Source organism: Temnothorax longispinosus, chromosome 9 (genome assembly GCF_030848805.1).
Source record: "Temnothorax longispinosus isolate EJ_2023e chromosome 9, Tlon_JGU_v1, whole genome shotgun sequence".
In the NCBI taxonomy this organism is placed as follows: Eukaryota; Metazoa; Arthropoda; class Insecta; order Hymenoptera; family Formicidae; genus Temnothorax; species Temnothorax longispinosus.
In genome coordinates, this window is record NC_092366.1 from 2,287,051 (window position 1) to 2,313,020 (window position 25,970).

Here is a 25,970-nt window from a genome sequence, read left to right on the forward strand (position 1 = left end):
CACTATTTAATGAAAATTATGTTTTAAAAATACAGAAGACGGTATTCTTGCCTAAACGAATAATAATGAAAATTGAGATGTTATGATAAATTTTGTTTTATATATGTATATATTTATAATACATTAAACTTATTTGATAAATCGAACAAATATATATATATATATATAATAGTAATCATATATTACTTCTCCTTTTCTTTACAAATTGCTTTTCAATTTAAGGAACTGAATGGAATAGTTCTAAAAGAGAAATCTGGTAACACACAAATTTAAAATAAAATAAATTAGTTAATTCAGTAGAAACTGAATATCCTGGAACTTTATTCTTAAAAATATAAAATAAATGTATTTTAGTCTTATACATGTATTAAGTAATTCTTCGATTTATTTATCTCGCAGATATTACTAAACTTATCTTTATATTATAAATCAGGTTGTAGACATATAAAGGAGACATAGTAAAGGACATTAACATCAAAAACTTTTACTTCATATTGACTATTTGTTTTCCCGAGATTCGTACTTCAAAAACTTTGCTTGAAGATATTCAAACGTAGGTTTTTAATAAGTACAAATACAAATAGTATAGATATCAGCTTACATGAATCAAAATATCTAAATGTATAAGAAAGAAATGCTCAACTAATAAATCATTTGTATACCCAACGCATTTAGTTAACCATTACTTCCCTTTGCATTGTGCTGTTTTTATGTAATTTTTTAAATAAAAAATTAAAATATATTTGATAATTGGAGTTTAACAATTGATATGTAATATATAATATCAAAATCTAAATAAATAATATCTGTGTATATATGACATTGTTAATTAATTGTGTGATTTTGCATTTTATTTTGACAATGAAACTAACTACGATAGAATTTAATCAATTAACGATCGAGATTTAATGATTTCTTATTTTATATGTTTAATAATGCTATATTTGCGTATATTAAAATTTTACAATTTATAGTCACAATCCGTCTCAGGATATCTCACGATAACGCTTGACAATCGATATCAAACACTTATTAAAATTAAATATCTATATCTGTAAAAATAAACCCTGCAGCATTTCAAGTATTACTAAGAGATAATCCTTTTTCTTTAAAAAGCCATCTCAAAATATTTAATAAACTTATCGCAGTAGTAAAATTAAATTTTATCATCTCTTTTTAAACTTTTTAAATATAACTATTTATTTTTCTTTTGAATTATCATATATTTCTAAATTATATATTTTAGTATCCAAATCATGTATTTATTTCCATGTATTCATTGTTTGAATGTCATCTAAATATTACATTCCCAAAATTGCATTTGCAAACTTATGATTTCGATAATATTGCTTCTATTGTTGTCCGTCGAGAAGTAAATCTAGAATTAATTTTTTTTAAATGCAAATGGATGTAATCCTCAACGCGTTAATTGTCGCTTTGGAGCTCGCTGGATCCTGTCGCGTCCGGCGCTTTCTGCAGCTGTGCACTTTGGAATCTCTCGTAGCCGATGCTCGACTCGCCGAAGATCTTACGACCGGGAATCCTCTCGTCGTCCTTGATGCTGACCTCCGTGCCGATTTGCACCGGCCAGGGCAGCTTGCCCGACTCGTCCCTAATCGCTATGAGATTGCTCACTTTCCGCTCGTTATTCGCGCCTCCGAATCTGTCGTTCCTCAAGTCCTCCTTGGTTGGCACTCTGACGCGTCGTGAATCGTCTTCGGGATATTCATACGGACGTTCGTAATAGCTCGCTCTCTTCATGTAGGGATCGTAACCGCTATACGATTGTCTGTACCGATACTTACCGGGATCGACGTTGCCGGGCACGCGTTTGTAGGCGCCGTCCCGCGTGACCGGTGCTCTGGTCGCGCCCGCGTCGTACCGCGGATAGTTCCTCAGGTCCACCGGTTTCCTCACGATTTCCGGCAGGGTAGCGTAGTAGATGATCCGTCGGGGTTTCGGCGCGGAGGGTCGGCTCCTGTAGAAATCGAGATTGTCCTCTCGGTAACGATCGTAACGATCGTAGTACTGTTCGCTCGGCGACCGCGTGTAATAATCCCTCTCCGTCCTGTAGCGATCGGGATATTGGTAGCTGTATCCACGGCGATACGACGGATACTCGTAATCTCTCTCGCGTATCGCGTTCCTGTACCAGGACATCTGATCGTAGTCGTCGTAGTTCTTGGTGATCGGCATGTCCCTGGACTCGCGATAGTCCGGGTAGCGTCGATGATGCTGGCCCGTCACGAAGTCCGCCCGGGGTGCCTGATGCCTACGATATATGCTGGACAGAGCCGCGGCCTCCTCCTCCTCCTGTTGCTGCTGGATCACCTGATCTAAGGGGATACGATGACGGAACTCCACCGAGATCGGCTGCGCCGCGGTCGACCATGTCTCGGGAGAGCTCACCCGAGCCTCGCGCACGTTCTTCGTCGTCGAGATCTTCTCCATACTCGTCTCGTTCTCCGCTTGCCTACGAATACGCTGTACGATCCCTCTCGTGGCTTGCTCGTTGTTGTCATCGTCTCCCTTGTCCGCGTGTAGAATTCTCATCATGAGTGTCTTCTGGAAAATCCTTTGTATAGGTACGGCGTCGCCTTTGACGACATCGTCCTCAACCTCGCCATTGTCGTACGGTGAGTCCTCTAGAAGTTTTCGGAACTGCTCGAGGTTCTTATTCTCGCGAAGAATTTCCTCGGCTGCTTCCGGAAGGATGTTCGGCTCCACGAAACCCGGCGTAGTGAGTTCCGGATGCTTCTGAACATTTCGAGCTTCGTCGAACGAAGCCAGACGACCTACTCCGCTTACGGTGCGAACCTCGAACGCCGAGGAGTCCGATCGTGATCGAAACGGATGATCCGTGTAGACTGATTTCACATGTGGCGTAACTTGCCAAGCTTCGCCGATGCCAGCTGCATTGACTCCGGCCAGCAGGAAGATCAATGGAAACATCACCGACAGGTACGGCATTGTAGTCTAAACATCAAAGATCATTAATACGTGTATCTTTTTCGTGAAAATATTGCGGTATAGATTAAAATAAAAAAGCATTCCTTTTTTTATAACATTTTGTTATATAAAGTTGGGATATAATGATAAAGTAATATTTATGATATAAAAATTGATAATCAATTAGTTATATATATAGATATATATATTTTTATTAATTATGTTATATAAAATGTGCAATTTATATAAAAGCAAAGTATTTAAAAATATAAGATTTCTCTTCTGTTGAATTTTGATTGTATTAAATTACATGTTAAAATATTCTTAATTATAATAATTATTTTATGAAATATAAACGAACAATATTTTTGAATAAAGATATCGTAATTTCCATTATAATATTAATGTATTTCAGGACAATAAAAACTTTATTATAATTTTTAATAGAATATATCGTTTACTCGTTATTGGTACTCCAAGATAACGAATCTTTCACCGCGAGGTATTATAAAATCCTCAATTTTTTCATACACATTCTTGGCCCGAATATTATAGATACTTTTTTTATTATTATACTGTATCACGAAATGGCGTAGATTCATTTATTTGCAATACAAAGTGCCGAAACTAAATCAGCACAAACTGAAAATAAAATAAATTAATATAGAGTGCTAATTAGTAGGACGTTCGACCGATTTAATACAGATTTAGATCAGATTGGACTTTCATACGTTCCTTTTCTATAAAATGAAGCCGACATTCGCGCGTATCGGTCTGATTGTTAGCATCCACTTCGAACCGTGAATGTCACCGGCAACTTTCCACCGATCCAACGCTTTGGATCTAATAAAAAAAAGGGCCGGCAATACACATTCAATGACCGTTCCGTCCGGTCGCCGCACGGTCAAAGATCGCATCGAATCGTCCTCCAATGTAGACACGGCCGATTCTCCATGACAAATATAATTTCCCAGGCCGTTTCCGCGGCATTATACCGAGTTCCGGCCGACTCGCATAGATCCGCCCGGACGATTGTTCGCCCGAGCACGCTTACCATGGCTCGAAATCGCGTCAGATTTCCGTCGACGAAAGTTCAATGCTTCACGCTGTCGTGTTCGAAATTACGACAACAAAAGAATTTGTACGCGTGGCGTTCCAGATGTAATTATCCCCCTTCAATATATGTTTTACCTTTACTATATTTTATTTTGTAATTTTTTCTCATTTTTTGCCTTTTTTTAAATAAGTTCTTCGTGTTTAAGTAATGTCTGATAGACAATTCGAACTTGATTCGCGCGAATAATCTCGGAGATATCGACGCACGGGGTCTCAGACCTGTCGAAGAAGTAACGTGACTTCGCGATCGCGAATGAAGAACGCGCGGTACTGTGTTTCACGGAACAGGATTTTATTGGCGTTGACAGTTTCCGGTTACGTGTCGAGTCATTCCGTCACTGTTATAGGCACGCTTAACGTTGCGAGCATTGGTAACAAACGACCGGCAAACGCGAGTCGTCGACTCGAGCAGGAGGTCGGTATTTTCAGCGATATAGCGGAACAAATCTCCAACGCAGAATGACGGATCTTGCGCCGTTACCGCCGCGCGGCGCGGCGTCGCACAGTTATGCCCGCGGTTTACAGTTAGACACAGACGAGACTGCCTCGCAATTAAGGATCTTCTTTTAATTGGTCACGCGACGAGCCAGGACACCGAATTGCGACGAAATTGGACGTTGATGTCCACCGCGGCGGAAATTGGAACGTGGAGAACGCGAAGCGCATAGCGGGAAACTCACTTTTTTAACGGTTTGGCTGATATGTTCAAGAAAGGAGAAACGGAGAAAGAAAGAGAAAGAGAGAGGGAGACACAGGAAGTCAGATTTCAAATACTTATGAAATAAATTTGTAAACTTTGTGGCTCCATTCCAATAAATAATACATGTTGACGTATATATATACGTGTACATATATATTTTAGTTTTTAATATTTTAAATCTTATTATACTCTTTTTATCCAATACCATTTTGGAAAACGGAGTAAAGTCCAATGCAAATATAAAAAAAGATATGACATTAAAATATTTTAATTATATATAAATATAATATTAATATATTAATATGATTAAAAAATTGTATAATTAAAAATCAATTTTTGAATAATTTAAATTTAAATTTACTATAGAAATTTTTTTGTAATAAAATGCTTATTATAATGACAAGAATATTGCATTAGTTTTTAAATATTAAATAAAATAATTGGTTTTTTATATATGAAATGCATATACCCAACTATTAACTATTTAATTGCAAAAATATTTGAGAAGTAAAATATGTTATTGTTGGATTTAAATTTATAATAATGTTTCTCTATTTTTTTACGAATTTATTCTCAATTATTCAATTAACATTAGCGTAAAAAGTAGATTTTAATATATTAAATTAGGACAGACGATACATAGTAGTAATTATGAATTACTCCAAATTATAACTATATCTCTGTTACACACACAAAGTATAAACAAGATATAATTACCGATTTGTGCTAAAATTCAAAACCTTTATATTAAGTGCAAATTTAATTCTTTAATTATTTTGCCAATATATAAATGCACGATAATTATTTTCTCTACATTGCAACGTGATTAAATATCTCGTCGCATTTTAATTTACTCAATTCTCGTATATATCATTTTAATTGGCTTATGCAGCTCCCCCTTTTGTTCAATATGCTACTGGACAATAATTTGGAATTCATTATGTTCATAAAAATTTATTACAAAGTTGTATCGTACTGTGTTAATAACACGATGCTATAATAGCATTTGAAAAATGTATAAATCCCTGTAATTGACGCATTGTGCATCGTAAAGTTGCAATTTTCGCAATTTTTCGTATAATAAGATCTTTTAATTTGACGAGAATGAATCGCTAAGTCACAGAGATCGCCGTGCAGTTTTTTTTAAATTTAAGTAAAGGGAAAAAATTTTTTACGCCAACAAATTGAACGATGATAAAGTATCAACGCGGTGTTTATTGATATTTAGATAGCGCGAAGGGCAGAATACATTAATTCGAAAGCACGTACGCGAAAGGCCGAGAGGGAAATGTTAGTGTAAATTTCGATAAATAATGTACCTGTTATCCACCTGTGGGTCTCGCGGATGTCGTTGACTGTTCGGAGTGACTGTGATTACTACCGCACAGTAGTCCACAGGCGGTCGGTTTACCCGGGCTCCCATATCTGCATACCGTTCAGTTTGTCGCAGGTGAAACATGCCCACCCCTCTACCACGGAGTCAACTACCGTTCACAATTGCTCGTCGTCGTTTTTAACCGTAAGGCCTGTACCGAATGATAAACAGTCGCGCCGGTCAACGAAGCAGCGCAATAACCGAAAATGAAATAGAACGCGGACCGTTATTGCCAAAATACCTGAATTCTGAATTTATCGCCGAATGTTATAGACACGCAGATATGCATGTAGATACATGTAGATGATGCTAAATTGAGCTGGCAAGCATTGTAAATTTGGTTAATTTGGCGGCGTTTTTTCTATGAACATGTATCTGTGTATAAATTAATTTCTAAAATATTAATATTCAAATATAGTAGTAACAAAATCTTATTTTTAATTTATTTGTTCTTGATTAATTCTAGTAAAATTTTAATTATAATTTAATTATAACTTATAGTTGAAAATCACCTCATTGCAACACTTTGTGAAACCGTTGCAATAAAGTTAAGCCTTTATTGAATTTGATCGGCTATAAGATAGTATCTCTTTATTGAGATTCTTTATACAGATAAATTGTATAAAATTGTGAATAAAGCTCTATATAAACATAAAAATCTTTTTATTGCGCTTTATAGTGTTTTATAAGTAAGTCTTTTTATTATTATCTTCATTGCGTTTCTCTACGAAGTGCTGTCATCTAGCGAAGCAGAGAAAGGAGAAAAAAGAATCGATATAAAGAATAAGTTAAGAAGACTGTAAGACAGTATTTCTTTTTTATACAGACAGATATAAAACTACGAATACAATTGTATAAAGATCTTTTATATTGTACGTTATAGTTACAGCATCCTCATTCTTGCGTTTCTTTGTACACAATTCTCCGCGAAGTGTTGTCATCTAGCGGAGAGCGGAGCAGAGAATAAGGGAGAAAGGAGAAGTCGATAAAGAACAAGTCGGCAAAGTATCAGCGGGACGAAATCAACAAAAAAAAAAGACGAGGCTAATTAAAATTGCAAGCACCGCGATTCCAAGAATTCCTAATAGAATTTTGTCTGAGAGAGTGGAAAATTCTAAACTCTTTAAAGTGAGAGGAACAGCGGGAGAATATAATTAGCTGAGAGGTGACGAGCGCGAGTCAAAACTCCAAGAATTGCGAAATTGCAATTCCAAAAGTTTCATTTATTATAGAAATTTTCCTTGGTGCTGTTTCCAGCGCAAGTATAAGCGCTGCGCTCTCCAAAAAGGGGGCGGAATAACTTACCTGTTCCCATAACGCAGTCGCAGTCTTAATGATACAAGTTACAAACGTTGCAATACGGACGAATCATGTTTCTAAAGAGACATGGACAAAAGTAAGTCGGCCGTTGGTTTTTGGCCGCGTTTCTTGCGTGATAAGCGCTTCTCCATCTCTCGACGTCTTTCCCGTTTAATGGTTTACGCGATTTCGCAATACGTAACAGTCAACCTACGCGACATCCGATATCTACTAGGAGGATATGTTGAATGTTTTGTGAATCCTCCATTATCGCTTAGGTACGCGCGAGGATAAACTCCGCCATATCGGACGGGCGTAAAAGCGCTTATTAAAGTGCTTCGCACTAGGTGGAAAATAGATACGGGAGTGACGTGAACCCCGTCAAATATCTTCCATAGATTATTTCGTAATATAATCTTCTTATTTTTATTATATATTTAAAAAAAAAACTAAAATGTTGCTGATCGATGAAACTGTTAAGTCGGAGAAATTTTTAACACTTGCAGAATTCGAGTTCGATCATTAATTGAAGAAATAGCAAACTTGTTTACACGTAACGTCAAGGGGTCAGCAAGACGGTGAAAATCTTTGTAACGAGCCTCTTAGTACAGTTGAATAACCGCGGAAAGCGCCGTAATGCCTGGCGATGCTACGTTGTACCTCGTAGTAATTAGGCGCCGCTTGAAGGGATGAACGTGCCAAGAACCGTGAAATTCCTTGCCCTTTGGCATGTCGTTAAAAACTAGTTCTAATGAGAGACTGTTTGCTAATTACTTATTACAAGCTAAATAAACATTTCTACTCGTCATACGTTTCTATTAATTAATATCTAATTATTGAAATGCCGCGTTAGTAAATACTAAATTAAAAAATAAACGTTCACGTACTAAATAAAGATTATCACGATCAAAATTTGTAAGACGTCAATTTGTTAAATCACGTAAATATTATGTAAAGGGAGTGGAGGAAGGACAAGATCGAAAAGACGACTTAAAAGACGTAATATATTTTATTTAGACATTAATGATCCATAAAACATTGTTTATATATGGGGCTATAAACAAATAACTCTCGTCGCTACCATCTAGTCGTGTAATAAATATCTTGTTTTACAGAGAAAAAAACGCAGGAAGAGAAGCGCGTCAGGCCTCGATAAAAGCTTGACCGATTTTTTTTCCGGCTGTCGATATCTTTATTTTCTCGTGATTGCGTTTTATTTACGAATTGTGCAGGCTGTATAAAAAAATAATATTGTGACAGGTAACCCTTGAACGACACGATTAATTGGTTTCGGTTTTTCTTATTCGATAGACTTAGGATTCATACAATTTTGAAGATTACGTTCCATGCTATTGAAAACCGTACACTTCAGAGCCATATAAAATTGGGCATTTAGTTCCAAAGGATTATTTAACAAACAAACAAAAAACTTTTGAAAAATAAATAAAATTGTCACAATTTTTTATCGTGCTATTCCAGACTTCGTGCAATTCAAGTACTGTGTTATTCGAGGGTCACCCTATATCTAGATTATTGGATTTTTGATATGCATAAATTACGGGAATTGTCAGTGGAAAGTCACAACAGTAAAACATTAAAGACAATAAATTGATTGAAAATGAAATATGTTACATTCTCCTGAAAAGAAGAGATAATTTACTTCACATTCGTATGCACATGTAACTGTTTTTTGATTCATACTCACGTTTATAAATCAAGAATTACATAAATATTAAATACAATTCAAAGTGAAAAGTTACATACAATAAAGTGCCAAAAAATTAGTAAATATATAGACTTCTAAACATATAATGGTAAATTTATATAAATTTGTGATTTTATGGCTACTTAAACTGCTACATTAAAATAATTATTTAAATTGTTTAAAATTATTTGTATATATATAGAATTGTATATATAGATAGATTTATACGGATTTATGTATTTATAAGTAAAGTCAATAAACATATAATATAGAATTGTAATAACATAGAATTTGTATAACAGCCGCCAACAAAGCCTCCTCTCTTCTCTCGCTTTCTCTATGCTACGTTTCCTTCTTAAAATAGATAACAATTATTTAAATCGTGTGTAGTATGATTGATTAAGAATCTCCAAATGAAAGTAAATCGGAACGGAGCAGGTAACAGCAGAGAAATGGACCTGCCGTTTTAATAATGATCGAAGTTTAAATTCGTATTATAATTCAGTTATTAATTCGCCATCGACATCACATTGTTTATCGGGAGATATGTTCTTTCATAAATAATTAAATCTTGACAATCTATATTTTTAATCTACACGCATGTGCGATCGCTATGGAAAGGAAGGTATAAGACGTTTCTTTATTTTCTTAACAAACAACTTTGCCAATATTCAAGGATTATTTATATCCGATATTAATAATGTTACAATATTTGTTGAAGAAATTAATTCTCGCTGGAAATAACTAATAAATAAATAATTTTTAGGATTTCTAGAGATATTAAATCCATTAATGATTCGTTTTGGCTAATATGTTGTCCACAAATATTCTTATCTTCAATATTTTTGCCACCAAGATGACAAAAGCACTTGATTTTATATAGTTGAATAATAATAAACTTATATTGTGTATACAATTTTCTAAATATAAAATTATCTGTGATTTACAATTGCGTTATGTGAATTTGAAATCTCGTGGTTGATAAATTTCAGACATTTAGAAGCGTTATTCAATAGTAACAAAACGATAATCAATAATACAATATTTATGAATCTGAAAATTTAAAACTTTAATAACTTAATGCCTTCAGGATGAATGGTAATGTTTTAAAGCTCTTATGTAGATAGAAGCTGTGAATATTAAAAATATTAAATTTTTAATATAAAACGTTTTTCATGATATAAAAAACTAAAAATTTTAAAATTTATAAGTCACAAAATTCAGAATGATATAAGAAATTCAAATATCAGATCTAAAAATATTCTGGTATTTAAAAAGAATTCCATGCAATTTTAATAAATAAAATCTACAGTTTAATGAGTGGAACATGCACGTAAAAATTGAGAAATTCGCAATTTAATTAATATTTTTCCAAAAAATAATATATCCAATGCAAATAATTAAACTCAATCCGATTTCCTATAATATTTTGCTTCCATTTGGATTAGCTTTCAATTAAAGTTTGAAGTGGAATTGCAAGTGCGTAAAAAGTCCAGAATGATACTGATATTTTTTTTTCTTCTTTTGGGAAGATGACCGATATCCGATCAGCCGGCATAGACCACGGGATCTAACGATCCTGAATATAATTTGTTAGGCAATTAAGCTATATACAAACGGGTGCGTTATCCTTAAAGGAGATCGATATGTCTCGTTGGTTGGCCGGGGAAGACCGTTCCGATGAATATTCTCTTTTTATTTTTCCTTTTAATATTTTTTTTTTCTCTTTTTCTCTCATTTATTCCTTCGCCGATAATGAACCGTTGGTCAAGGCCATCACCGTTCCAGAAGTTGTCCTCGAGTTCGTGTCAGAATTCAGCTCCAAGGACGAGTCCTGTAACAACAGAATTATGCAAAAATAATTTCAATAATGGCCTAGAGAATATCGATTTTGAAAACTGTGATTGAGTTTACATATTGCAAAAATTCAAGATTTCGATGACTGTAATTTATCCGTGGTCGTTAGCGGCAATCAGAACGGTACGATTTATCGCGCATGAAAAAAAAAAAAAAAAGATACCGCGACGCCGACATCACTGTCGCTGGCATTGTCGTAGTCGTCGTTGGCGCCGACAACGTCGATTTATGACGCTCCTGTTAATATGCACCCAAGAAGAACGATTCTCTATCGTGGATGACTGCTTTTAACTGCTGCGTGGCGAGAGCGACGTCAGTCATTAGTGCCACTATGCTAGTTCTCTTACGATCTTTACGCTCTTTACGGTCCTTACGACACGTAGTGTAAGTCGGTATTTCTGTCATCGTGTCGCTCCCGACTGTGCGTCGTGACAGAGAATCGTACGCGTCTATCTTTTATCTCCCATTCCTTATTTCACAGATTTCTTACTTTTATTCATATTATAATAGAATAAAAAGAAAACCGAAAAGAGAGAAATAATACTAAGGCAGTACGATACGACTTCGAAAACATATTAATTAGAAAATGTTCTTTCCAATTAATATACTTTTAAAATGTTTGCTTGCATAAGATATTATTTATTTATATAAAACTTTCGGCAATGGAACATTCAAAAGCTATTTTTTTCATCGCTTCAGCCATTATCAATAATTTTTTCATATTTATACATATATCATTCATGTACTTAATGCTTGTTTTTCAGATGCAAAATAGAAGAGAACTGAAGACTTACAATGCTGAGAGTATGCATGATGCACGCCTGCGTGGTGTTCTCGACGTGGATCAATTCGTCGCAATCTTCGTGATCCAACCCGTTAACGTCAGATCGAATCTTGATCGGCGACAGAGCCGCTTCGTTGTCCGTTGACTTGCCACTGTCGGGGGACGGTATTAACTCGTGTCCATCAAGTTCCTCCTCCTCCACGCGCTCTTCGCAATCCGTAGCCTTGATTTCCTGTCATAGATTCCATATAGATCAATACCGTTACGCGAGATTATCGCGGACAGGGGAATTGATTAACGAAGGTACTCGCGTCGGAATCATTTATCCTTGCAAGAAGCTGTCTATGGTTACGAGTCATGACAGAAAATTGCAGCAACGTTATCATATTGTATTGCGCGTGTTCATTTATTAATAAGCGACATGTTGTGATTAACATTAGCGACTGTGTCTTCTGAAAAATTTCACATCCCGTTTCTTTCTCAATTCTAAAATTTAGCACCTTATACATACTTTAAATAGCAGCATTTATTAAAAAGACTTGATGCAATTGACAGAAGTATACATTTGGATCAGACATTGATTAATCATCAAATGCCACTACAATTTCGTACTTTCTCTATATTCTTTTCCAAACGGGCCAACTTTTTACCTTGACATAACACATTTTTCAATAACAATGTGCTACCGTTAATACGTGAAAAGACAAGAAAAACATCGTTAAATGAAAAATCCTTTATCCTGTTATTCCGTACAAAAAATGTATTTAGAGTAGATATTCCTAGGAACGAATATAGTTTCCGCGATATTTAACATCAAAAGTACAATTTTCGGTTTTGCTATCTGTCGATGGGAAAACTGTTAAGGGGAGAGATGGTGAGCGAGTGGCGGGAAAATGCCATCACCCGAGGGGGCGCGGAAAAATATTACTTCGTCATATGTTTCTCTGTCGATACGTCAACCCCAGAGTTAGCCTCGATGGAATCGACGTGTTTCGCGTCGGTCACTGGGGTTGCTTTTGCCGAGTGCAAGCGCGTACTCTCCCCTCGCCCCCCCTCCCTCTTCCACCTTTACTCCGGTTCTATACAACTTCGTGAAAATCGTGCACGTCAAGCATTGTCGAGAAGGCTGTCTGCATCGTCGTCCACGGATATATCTCGTGTCTCAGACGACGCGTATCGTCGCGATGCCTCTTTGTTGCCGCCTCGGATCTCTTCGCGACAACGCTCCGATAAATGTGACGGAAGACTACGTCTCTCGTTTTGCCAGAAACGAAAAGAGAGAAAGAGAGAGAGAGAAGGAGACGGCGCGTTGAAATGAGCTGCGCGGCGAAACTGGTCTTTTTATATACGATTGAGTTTCGATACTGGTGACCTACTTATTGCATACAGATCGACGTTATTTGAGCAAATCAAATCATAATTAAGGAAATAGAGAATAATTCCGGGACACATTTTAGAAACTGGACATCCTTTACTATCCAAAGTAAAGAATCCCGAAAACGCTGAAGTCTATTTATTATATTTGAGAGTTCACGAGAAATAGATAAGCTTAAAAATATATAGATATAAAATATCTCGTGTGAAAAAAAACTTTGGAGCATGGCTCACCAATGCGGGTTGCATTATCGATAACATAAGATCTCCAATATTACAGCGCAATTTAATCGTGGGCTGGTAATGAAACGCAAATTAATTAATGAAAGTGAGAGAATATTACTTATTTAAATGATCCGGCCGTCGCCAGGCTGGATAATTAGGTATATCTACGGGACGAGTCAAATATTTCTGTTAATCTCATATTTTAATTACTCGAAAAATACGTGCGCGACGATAAAACAATTCCGGATATTTGTTAATTAGTTGCTGACAAATATATTAAATATGAGAAAAAAAGAAACTTGTAAGTCAATATGTGTGTGTGTGTATCAACCGACTGAAACATATCACATTACATTATTAAATGTGTAATTGTTAAAGAACTCCACTATAATTACCAGGCAGAGTAATCTAATTACAAATAAAAAATAAAATAGACATTCAGCGATCAAAGTGTGAAATGTCTTTTACTTTGAATCACTTTGTCTCGAGGGTGGACTGCGAGCTCCCCTCTTAGCCGTTCGTTCCACCCTTCGCCCTTCTCGAGAGGCGGAAACTATTAATTCTTCAGTTCAGACTGCGCAATTTTGTAAAATATTGCTGCATGACGCCGGCGTAAATAATAAATCTCAGACAGGACGTAAGAGGAGTGAGAATTAACCTGGAAATCCTGCGGGGAAGGCGACGACTCTTTCGGCTGGTCAAGGCTGGGGCTCCGTGACGGGCTCGGCGCTCTTGTGCCCAGCTCGTAAATGTTGATCATGTGAGCTGCCTGGGCATGGACCATCAATTCCCAAGCACTTGGAAAGGATAACTTGCAGAGGACGCAGAGCAACGCCGCCGTCGAGTCTCCTGTTTGCGCGAGATTTTAATAAATAAACTAAAGAGACACAGTTGTGATGTCACACAGTGAGCCACAGTGAGAACAAAATAAGACAAAATTTAGAAACTGATTTCTCGAAACAATAACATGTGCGACAGATAAATATGAGATTACTTAATGGATTTTTACGCAAATTTTGAAGCAAGAACATAATACATCTGTTAGTACATCTAAATTGTTTGCACGCATAGCAAAAATTATCTCTATATAAATTGAATTTGGGTCAAAACTCAAATCAATTTTTCATTAATTTTGTCTCATTTTGTCCTCTTTTGATTCAACAACATAATTCGAGCCGCCGTAAGGAAAATGGAACTTGTACAATATAACAAATTGATTTTTTTAAATAGAAATGCAATATCTGAAATTATTTCATTTACAATAACGCAATATGACACAACACGCTCATTTAATACGTTAATTTTAACGGAACATGATGTACAGGATTTTATGCGGTGCTGATCTTGTTTGTGTAATTTAATTCGCCGTGCAAAAAGACATAAATTTGTCATCAGTTAATATTACGTCAACCAATTAATACCAAATATAATGAATGTAAGTAATCTGTTTCAATTTAAATAGGATATAAGATTTTAATTGAACGGCACAACGACATTGCAGAAAAAAAATGATCGAGCCATTAATTATGATCGACGAGAATAATCGCAGATTAAAATGATGGGCGATGGGCAATTATTAATTCTGGATCTTCCCGGTGGGATTTGGAGCGCGTTTACGTACCGGAAGGAGGCGCCTCGAAGTTTATTTCGAGTACATACTTGGGGCGGCTCCGTTGAAGGTGTGACATTTACATGTGAACCGCAGCTTGCAGTAGTTCCGCTTGTGCTCCAACAGCTCCCCGAGTTCCGTGAACATCTCCCTGCAGTTGCCGCAGATCAGTATATCTGGATTGCCTACGACATACCTTCAATTAAACCCAGCCTTCATTGCACGACAAGGCTTTGGGACCGTGTTACGAGGAGGTAACTTATAAACTTGGAGAATATAAGCATAATAACAGTAACATAAATTAATCACAATTGAACTATGTACCTATGCATGATTTTTTTTACGAAAAAAAAGATATATTGGGATAACTAAATTCACACCAATTCACCTTAGCAGATCCAAATATTTGATCTTAAAATAAAGAAGAGGAGGCAAAGTACATCGCGGATAATGAAAACGTTGTACCGTCTCGAACGCGACACTTACTGTACACTTTAAGTTGATTCAAGTCGGGTATCGTGCCGGTGTTTGCCATCGATTGTTGTTTCTGTAGCTTCGGATGCTGCGCTCGTGTCGGTGGCATCAAGCGCGGCCGCTTCAACGGCGGTGCTAAGCGCGGCGGAAACGCGGTCGACGCGTAGTAACTGCAAGCAGAAGGATGTTTTGCAAAATACATTAGTGTATACATTACGTCAGATTTGCGTACATCCACACATATACACACATTCTCTCCCCCCTCCCCCTCTCTCTCTCTCTCTCTCTCTCTCTCTCTCAATCTCTCAATCTCTCAATCTCGCTTTACGGCGCTAGATGCCTTTTACCCCATTGTTACTCGCTCTTTTAGTCTTTATACTTTGAAATCTAATATTATATGTCTATATTACTATTCTTCTCTTTGATGTTTCACAATTAAATAACAGTCCATGATACTCTACATTGACAACGTCGCAAATGAACAACTGTATAAGCCGCTCTGCAAACGAGAGCATTTCCTTGAATACATTTGGGTACACGGTGGAATAAATGTGCGGCATTAAATGCATTTTACAGAATCGCGAGATCCCGGCAACGAGAACTTCTTTAAAAGACTTCCCTTTGTCGCCAGTATGTAACACGCCGCAACGGTGTTGCGTGTCATTTTTATTTCGTTATTTTATTTTTTTTGTAGAAAAAACTGTAATTCCTCTCATAACACTTCGCTCTTCTCTCCCCTTCTCCTTACTTCTTAAACATTTTATTTGAATAAGAACAGTGTGAACAAATTGTAGTCTCTTGTAAACAACCAAATAAAAATTAATGTTCAACTATTGTCTCCTTGAAATAATTATATTATTAATAAATTATGGTATATATAATTATACAAAAGTTGTCCACAATGTTTTAACTAATTACCATTATCAAGCGAAGAATTTTGCCGGAATTGGAGGCGTCAGCTTTAAGGGAGGCTAAAGCGATTGTTGCTTTAAAACTTCGAAGGTGGGAGCACGCGGTAAAATAAATTAGATTTGAATAATTCAGGATGTATCCGGTAATGCGGTTCCCGCGCGAATTAAGATCGAATTACCTCGAGATTTTTCCTTCAACGGTGCGTGACTTCGGCGAGCCAATACAAAATGCATATCGTTACAATAACGAGAGAAGAATCGATATCTCGCGCATAATAAAAATGCAAAAACGTCACGTTAATTACACCGTGTAATTGAAATCGTTTTCGGAAAAGTTTCGCGAATCGTTCCCACGCGAACGATCTTTCGAACAGCGCGATGATAATTATTCTATTACAATAATAGCGAGCCGCGTACGCTCGTAGTCCATTAGCCGCAATCGGTGAACGGTAACGAGGGGCACATGATATTCTTACTGCGACATGCAAATTGTGAATATCGAGGGTCATATCGCGGCGGATGAATTTCGCTCGAGCGGAGTTTCGCTTTACGGGAATACAATGCGGAATATACGCGTGCGATTTTACGATGTCAGAACTGCCGCTTGCCATAAATACCGGAGATGCAAGCTTGCAAATTGCCTCCGTTTGCGCTCCTTTTTACTACGAGGCGCACGCGTACTTTTGATTGGATTCACAATGCCCGAAATATATCGTTTTGAAAAATTCTCTCCAAAAAAAAAGGAATGCCGCCACGTCGCCTTTCTTCGAAATTGGACAAACCAGTTTTATGCAGAAATTTAGGACGATTTAATTTCGTTATTCCCGAGTATGCGATGATTAAAATCTACTGCATCAGTTTGTTCTCAGGTTATATTTTCTTTGTTGTCTTCTCTTTGCATTATACTTTGTTTTCTGCTCGTTTTAAATCATCATCAATCACGCGCCTTGATGTAGGTATATTTAACCGCTAAATATAAAATTGTCGATATGAGACTCATCGCTCACTCGATCTCGCGCATACGTGTCGCACGATTACACAATGTGCTTGTGAGATATTTCTCCCTTTAAATACTTGTATTAAAACACGATCCATAAAGTACGATCTGTCCGTTTTATATTTAAAAAATATCAAAACTGCTCGACGTAAGCGAAAAGTTAAATATAGAAGCATGAAGCTCACAGATCGTAAATAAATAAATGAGAAAAGAAAAGCGTACACATTTATTTGAAAGATATTTTTATTGTTGAATTTCTTATTCGTTTATGTATTACAGGCGACTCGGCAGTGTCTCGACATTAAGTACATAATGAATAGGAATCGGAAGTTGCTTTCGCTGCGCGGTATTTGCTGAAATCAGATATACACCCCGCTATGTACGTATAAAGCAATTCAATCGTATCACAACAATGCGCAGAAAAGTAATCGATATATTTAGTTCTCCATTGTTATTGTTGTATCAGTTTCGTAGCCGATCTCAACGCCTCCCACGCAAACAACGGTAAAGTCTGAATCCTGACAATAAAAATATCATGTTACTGACATATGCCAATGCTCACGTCGTTGTTATCGGGCACTGCCGATTCCTATTCACTGGAAAATTTTAACGTTTGATTTTCCGGTGAATATCAAACGAAATGAAAATCTGAAAAAATTAAAAATGTCATTGGAAATCTGACAGCGCACTTTTGTGACATACTACAATATTTTATTATTTCGGCTTTATGCCGTATTATTTTATACATTTTATTCTGAACTTTACATTTTTATAACTTTGATGATTCATATTTCAGGTTTTAACGAATTAGATTTTGTAATATACTTTACAGGATTTTTTTCCATTCTTTCTTGATGGATACAACATCAAGAATCCGTGAGAAACTTACAACAGTGTTATTTAAGGATTAAACCGGTAAAGGGGGTATAGGAGTGCGCGCGAATTCGTGCCTCCTTGGCATTGTTAAAAGTTCTTTTAAAACGAGTTTTGCTCTCTTCTTCGCAGTCGCGAATAATAGCAGAGGATCGCGACAGGCGAAAAGGGATGATCGGGCAGGGATGGGGAAAAAACTTACGAGACATCATCTTCGACGTTGTTCGAGGTTCTTCGCCAGGGTGTTTCGACAGTTTTAACACTTCCCGAAGTACCATCCAATTATCAGCCAAGTCAGCTGTTCTCTTACCAGTGGGTTACTCGACAATCTTTATAAGATAAGCTTCTCGCTTTTATAAATTAATATAGATTTCAAATATTGCGGGCATATTTAAATACACATTCGACCGATCAGAAATTAGACATTTTAAAAAAGGATTTTACTGAAGCTTCTTTCACTTGACGATACAATAATAACTTAACCTTATAATTTCAATTAGCATCTCTTTTCGCGCGGAGAATTTCAGAAGCCTTAAATAATTTTCTCGCGGTCTTCCAAATCGGATAAATGTCGAGTCGATTGACAATAAATCTGGGTCATTCTCGCGTACGTAATATAAGTTCAGTTGCATCAACGTTACGATACCAGACATCTGTCTATTTTGAGTATAAGTAAGGCTTCTAATTGCCGTAATAGACGCAAGTAGGTTAGTATCGAACACGAATTGTTCTTATTCTCGCGTAAGTAATTTCTACCATCTCGAATTTCTTAACACGACGGAATAATGTAACCGTATAATTTAATTTATCACAGCTCGAATCGTAAAGCCAGATCCCGTGAATTCAAACCTCGCAAAAACCTCGGAAACGGTATACGCGCGGAACATCCAATCTCGCTGTATATAATATTCCATGTTATTTTAGATTCCATACTGTTTAATCGAGCGGCGCTCAATCTCGGTCCGGGGGACGACGCGACGTGCCCGCCGAAAAACGACGCCGACGCCCGGCCGTCCACGTCGTCGCGTCTCCACTTTATACGGCGGCGGCTCTCGGATATGCATGTATTCAGATTAGACAACGCGGAGGGAGAATTTGTCGGATAAATTCAGCCGGGGGTAGTTGGCCGGGGGCCGGACTCGCGCGCGCGCGCGCTCCCTCTAACCCACTGGATTTCATTAAAATTCATTCGGCGCGGCAAGCTGTCACACGCGCCACGGATGTACAGACGGACGAGCGAGCTAATAGGCTTACCGTGTTACTACAAAAGGCGCCGAGCCCCTTCTCCCACTCTCGAGCGGATTGTGCGCCGTGGCCATATAAATTAAATATAAATAATGTACACCATATGTAAATCGAATTAGATGACGCGTGTCCGCTCGCGGTCACAAACGCCCTACACGTGTACATCCGCCGGAAACGTAAACGATCCTTAAAACCGAGTATTACGTATTACCGTCGCGCGGAGTCTAAGGAAATTAGCATAACTTGAACGAGAGTCGAAGGAGCAAAGCGTTAGGATTGCTGATAAATCGAGGATCCGAAAGATCGTTGATGCAATAAAGCAGCAGCATCGCCGCTGCGCATTGTTTCTCATTCTTCATCTTCCCCCCGATCTAACGTCGATGAATCATGCATTTTTTTATCGGAATGCGTCAAGACATCGTCACAAGGTACGCTCGCGGCGCGGACAAAACCAGCCGGCCATATTTTACTATCGCAAGTATCACGATTTCCGCTCATCCCCTCGAAGCCATAAATAATATTTCTGTCGGTGGCCAGGTCGGCGTTTTCCCGCAATTATTGCGTCTCTCATAACCGACGTCATAATTCTATACCATAACGAGGCCATTCGTAACTCTCCAATCCCACCCCCCCTCCCCGCGCCCGCTATCCACTCTTCCACTTCATTCTGACATTTTTTTACCCGCGTGCGACCTTTTTTACGAGTGACGGGCAACTAATGGCAGCGTTGCAACAAATACGTGGCGAAGCGATAAATAAATGTAATAGCGGCGGAATGATAACGACAATAATGACAAACGCATTGTAAAATCGTCCAAGAATCGTCTCGTTTGTTATATTTGTAAAAGGTTGCATTTTGCAAGTGACATTTCGCGATTATATTTGAACGATGTTCCGGTCCAGCTTGCGACGGATCAAAATACCCGCGAAGAATTTGAAGAATTAATGATCTTATTAAGACAGTAGGATACACGTGAAATAGCGTCTCTCATGACGATCCATTTTAATTTCCGCGTTTGCCGTTAAATTTCATTTAAAAGAACGAACACATTTTCCAATCTAAATTTAAACTCAGCCGAGAAAATCCGAGCAAAACGAAGAATTCAGGCAGGACGGACAACGGTGACGTTTCGAAGACGAGCCTAAAGAAGGTCGGGCCAATAAATCGGCGGATTTTCATCACGGGGGCTAACCCTCGGACGAACGGCGGCCAACGAGCGCTGTGATTGACACCTCTGACAATTATTTGTTTTCCACAAATCACGCGGTGGCGGCGCGACGTGTTCTTCCACCTTTTCTTCCTCGCCGTCGTCCGCGCTTCTCTTTTTCTCTTTTCAAATTTCCCCGTGATTCGTATCTTACGGATTCCCCACTCGTCACGTCTCCGTTTCCGTTTTTGTAAGCTACGTCTTCTCTATTAGTGGAAATATCTATGTTTGAATTAATAATTGCATTGCAAATGCAAACTTAGTCAACTGACAACTTGCGAACTGTGCTAATTAAATTTGTACATTCTGAACATTATCGTGTAATATTTTATAGCAACTTCACTTGTAAGCTCTCTAATTCGAGATAAAAAATGTTTCATTTATTAGTAAACGTTAGCGAACTAAATATAAAACGTTCTAAAAGTAAATGTAGCAACAAATCGATTAACATCAAATTTTCATGTCTTTTCCTGCATCTTGAAAATTTTATATTCCAGAACGCGAATTGAAGTTATCTCATTATTATAAAATAACGTTATTTATACGTTTCAATTTAATTATATTCTCTCAACTTTGATTCCTTCTTATTTCTTCCTTGCATTTTCCTCCAGTCGATTCACTTACGATTACCACTTGGCTCTTGACAAATAACTGAATACTTTCTAATATCTCATGCAAACATCATATCTAAATGTCCTCGATTTTTGTAAATAATATTTAAATATTTAAACTGTAAAAGACTTAAAAGACTTGAAGCAAATAAATTAAGTTACCTACTCTCATGATGGTGAAATTTGCGACAAATGATATATGTGAATAAGATGTAAAAGTTATTAACTCTCAAATGGCAAGGCGGTTTTTCAGAACATATTTAATCAATGTACAAAATGGGTGAAAGAAGTAAATAATAACATAAAACTTTTTCCTCTGTTTCTTTATATGAAAAAGAATATACAATAAAATTTATTAACTGACTTTAAATAATTGCAGTAAAACAAAAAACTGTAAAATAGACGATGCCGTGCGGTCGCACCCGACCCCAACGTTACCATTAGAAAGTTAATATAAAGTAGTAGAGATGAATAAGGGATGATTTAAGGGAAACGTGTATACGCGCGCGTGTAATTCCGATACATATCTGTACGCATAGAAGCAATGTTGTCACGATCGATTTTGCATTACATCCTCTTCTTCCGCCCACCGCATTTCATCGTGCGAATATTAATGCCGCAATTAATTTCGCTTAAATCGCGATGGAATATTTCGGATTTTTCATGAAAGCCAAATTATGCGCACTGACCAACAATGGCGCCACAGCACTGACCCCTCTCCTCCTTCCCTATATCCCACCCCTATATCCCTCCCCTTTCCTCTTTCCACTCTTTTTGCCCGGGTGCCATTAATTCGGTACGATGTTTCGATTAAATTGCAGTCTAAGCGCGAAGAAGTGAAAAGCGTTTTGTGCGTTTGACGCGCCGCCAATTACGCGAGACGTCAAAATAATGAAGGTGGATCGCGTTTTCCACGATTGCCAGCTGCCAATTATAGCTTTTCGCGGTCGTGTTTGTCACCCTTTTCCGCGCCGATATTAATAAATCATCATTGAAATTGTTGTTGCATTGTCGCCCGATGACCGAGGGCGAGAGCGGATTTTGACGTTGAAATTTTCACTAAATTACCGATTGTGTGCGCGTGATGCGTACGACGCAATCACATAATAGAATTATCAAATGTCAAATCTGCAAGAAAATTAATTTAATTAATTATATTAATCAATGTGTAAGGTGGATTTAAAAATTTTTCAAAATCTCAATATTGTGGTAAACCTTTTTGCCCAAAAGACAAATTAATGTATCTCCATAGAATCCAATTTTTGTACCCATTGCAAAAGATTAAGCATTATTGCAATTGCCCTTTACTTTAGTATACGGAAAACGTTTTAACCGCTAAAAGGTTTATACTTAACAAAATAAATATAAAGAGATTATTTCCAAACATATAATTTTTATTCAATTGTTATTTGTTTTCATATATCTACATTTGAAATGTATATTATAAAATGTACAAAATGTTCAACAGTCTCTTTCTCAATTAACGTGCGGAAGTAAATAACATAAAAATAACTGAATGTTTTTCATACAACACCGTAAAGCTTTCCAAACTTTAATCGGTTATGGGATGTTTCCAAACATAACGAACGCTATATTTGTGCGATTGATTGCATGAAAGCGGACAAAAGGATGAGGGAAAAGTTTTGGAAGCGTGAAGGCGGCCGTTTACTTTCACGAGGAAAACTTTCAGCGTTTAAATTCAGCTGCGGTTTCTAGAAACGATTAAAGACATCGATCGTAAATTATCTTGGTGGTCATTAACACTCGAAGTGCCATTTCACGGATGATAAAGCGTTAAATTTAGAATAATTAAGAGTTCGTAATAACGACGATAACGTCGCAATAATACGCAGGACAGTTCGGTATAAAAAAATTATAAGTTCTTTCAAGAAATGTTTCAAATTAGGACACACTTTTCCAAGACATACGTCAGTCAGAAAGCACTTATACGGGCGTAAAAAATTCACATTCGTCTTCCTCTTAATTCTGACATGTCTTTTCAAGTATAGTATATGTTATAAAAAATACATAGTTTTAAATATCTATCTTTAAAAATGTTTACGTTGAGGCTGTTTTGCGTACTAATTGCAAAAATTTGTTATTACTACTTAATAACATATATTAAAAATTACACGGTGACCTCGCGGCGTGAATAAAGATCAAAGCGCATATGAAATTCATTGCATATCTATAGCTGCAGATATATATTTGCATAAATCGGCATGGTTTGCGAAAACAAGTTAAATATAGAAAAGCACATCGCTAGTTTTCAGCTTTTGCAGAGTCGAATGTCGAATACATTTTACATTTTTCAAAGGGACGATGCCGTGTAACTTCACCGTTGTAACTTGATTGGTCGCAGCGTCGATTTCAAAGTTGATAATTGACTCGCTCGCGAAAAAGCACGGGTGACCAAGCTGGTATTTATTTGGATTCAGCGTTTTTAAATGTTTTCGATGCCGACAAATGAGTCGGATAACAATGTTAAACAAGTGTATTAGAAGGAATAAATACAAAATTCGTAAAAAAATAACACAAAAATAAACTCTAGTGTTTTTTTATTATTATTATTTTTAAAGATATTTACTTATAAAGAGTATAAATATATTTAAGTATCTTTAAAGTGGTATTTTTCTTTATATTAAAGATTATCTTCAACCTTTCGTATCACTTAAAATGCTTGAAGTTTAATCGTGAATTTTTTTGCGCTAATCCTTATTGTAAAATCGCCCATAAAAACCATGATTATAACGAGTCTGTAATTATTTTATAATGACGATACTCTCATTTCTCTATGGCGTAGAATTAATTTCACGTGGCACTAACGGTTAATTTGACGCGGATAGGACGTGCATTAAGCGATGCACAATCCATGGCACTTAATGTACATTGATGGGGATCGAGCGTTTAGGCCGACGCGACGCCGACGCCGACATTCCGACATCGAGGGTCAAGGGACGTATCGATGGTACGCGATTAGACCCTCGAAGTCGCGAAGGTGTCTTGAGAGACATTCGTCCCTAAATTAATCCCCCTCATTTGATATACAACATCGGGCATCCCGATCGGGCATCAAAAGCTAAATTAAATGTGACATAACATGGTTTATCGCGATAAATGAATAAACAGAAAAAAAATGACTGACACAACAAATAAATAGTTTGCAGTAAATAAGGGATCCTTCATAAATAAGTGCTTCCATGATAAGTTTAGAAGAAAAGCAAAAGTTAGATATTATTACGAGCGTCGCATTTGTCAGAATATTGAATAATACATCAAGTTTCCCGTTGCCTTGTTTACACATTTTGTGCACTACTGTTCGCTATTCTACTGTTCGCATCCATGTAATAAGGCACAATACGTCGTTGTATCTACTCTTAAAAAGGGCACATAAAATCGAATCGAATTGCAGACCTGTCCCTTTTCCACGATGCATTGGTGCTCTCTTTGTACTCTACGATACTTCGTATCGTAAGAAACTATCAACGGAAAAATCGCGAATTTTAACATCTCGAATGATGAGAATAACGTAAGGATATACTTTAGTTATTCATTTTTAAGGAACGAAGAAGTGACAACGCTTGTTTCAACTTATTTTAAATTTTCTTAACATATTTTATTTCTCTATCTTTAATCATTTTTTGAATTCTTGACTTTTTATTTTTTCTATTCTTAAACTTTTTCCTATATACCCAATCTTCTCTATTTTTCACTTTCTTGTTTAATCTTGGTTCTCAATTTGCTTCCTTTATCTTTTAACTTCTCTGTTTTTTCATTCTCTTTGTCGCAATAATTTCTGTCGCACAATAAAATATCAAATGTGCAAGTAAATCGATCTCATCAATGACGTTTCGATAATAGTAAGTTCTATTTTGAGCTTTGAACATGTTATATATGTGTGTGAGTGTGCGCGCGCGTGTCTCTTTGTATTCCATTCACAATAGACGCTTTAAATTGTAACGATTTATAGTCTAACTGTATAAGTTAAGAAATAAAATCAATTGGAAAGTGAAAAATCAATAAATTGAATTGTAAAAATTATAATACCAAAATCAAAGGAAAAATATAATATCTATTAAGTAAATATTGTTTAATTTACTGTGGAAAACTTTGAATAATTAAAAATATAATATATATAATATATAATACATATATGTATTATAAATGTAATAAAAATGTGTGAGTGATATAATCTTTTTTATATATGCATATTATAAAAGATATCTCTTAAAACTTGAATTATGAAAACAATGGCGTAACGCGCGCGTCGTTGTGTTGTGCATAAATAAATTCGATGTCAGTCTTGAAACTATAACATTGTTATCATAAAGAATGATTCAACAAACTCTACATATAATCTCAAAAAGCTATGAATAATTTTATTTATAATAATTCAATGCATATTCCACGCTAAGAACTTGTGTCACGAGAAAAAATGTTTTTAATTAATACTTTCACAGAAATAACATACACTCGTTATTTCGCAATGAAAGAATTTCTTTCGTCAAAGGAATATCGGAAGTTAATCTCCAAGCTTCTTAATGATTTGACTTTAAAGACAAACTTTTGTAATTTACAGTGCAATTAAAAACCGCTCAATATTTATGAATATTACGAAGTATGCATATTATTTATATAGGTGTCCTTTGATATCCATA

The 25,970-nt window shown here is 36.5% G+C and overlaps 2 protein-coding genes across 2 annotated transcripts in view; both read right to left on the reverse strand.

Moving 5' to 3' along the window:
- Positions 1-347: 347 nt before the first annotated feature.
- On the reverse strand, positions 348-3,000 carry LOC139819131 (uncharacterized). Its single transcript, XM_071788320.1, has one exon. It carries the CDS (start codon positions 2,968-2,970, stop codon positions 1,426-1,428), a length of 1,545 nt encoding a protein of 514 aa, XP_071644421.1. The 5' UTR covers positions 2,971-3,000; the 3' UTR covers positions 348-1,425.
- A 5,429-nt stretch (positions 3,001-8,429) lies between these two features.
- Positions 8,430-25,970, reverse strand: part of LOC139819494 (uncharacterized) — a 76,026-nt gene continuing 58,485 nt past the window's right edge. Inside the window, exons 5-9 of the mRNA XM_071788860.1 lie at positions 15,480-15,637; positions 15,044-15,178; positions 14,043-14,233; positions 11,796-12,017; positions 8,430-10,978 (exon numbers count right to left, since the gene is read on the reverse strand). Coding sequence (XP_071644961.1) covers positions 10,883-10,978; positions 11,796-12,017; positions 14,043-14,233; positions 15,044-15,178; positions 15,480-15,637 — 802 coding nt within the window. The 3' untranslated portion in view covers positions 8,430-10,882. The remainder of the gene's footprint in view (positions 10,979-11,795; positions 12,018-14,042; positions 14,234-15,043; positions 15,179-15,479; positions 15,638-25,970) is intronic.

Excerpts from the sequence above, each read along its gene's own strand:
- LOC139819131 (XM_071788320.1), bottom strand. The coding sequence starts at position 2,970 with ATGCCGTACCTGTCGGTGATGTTTCCATTGATCTTCCTGCTGGCCGGA.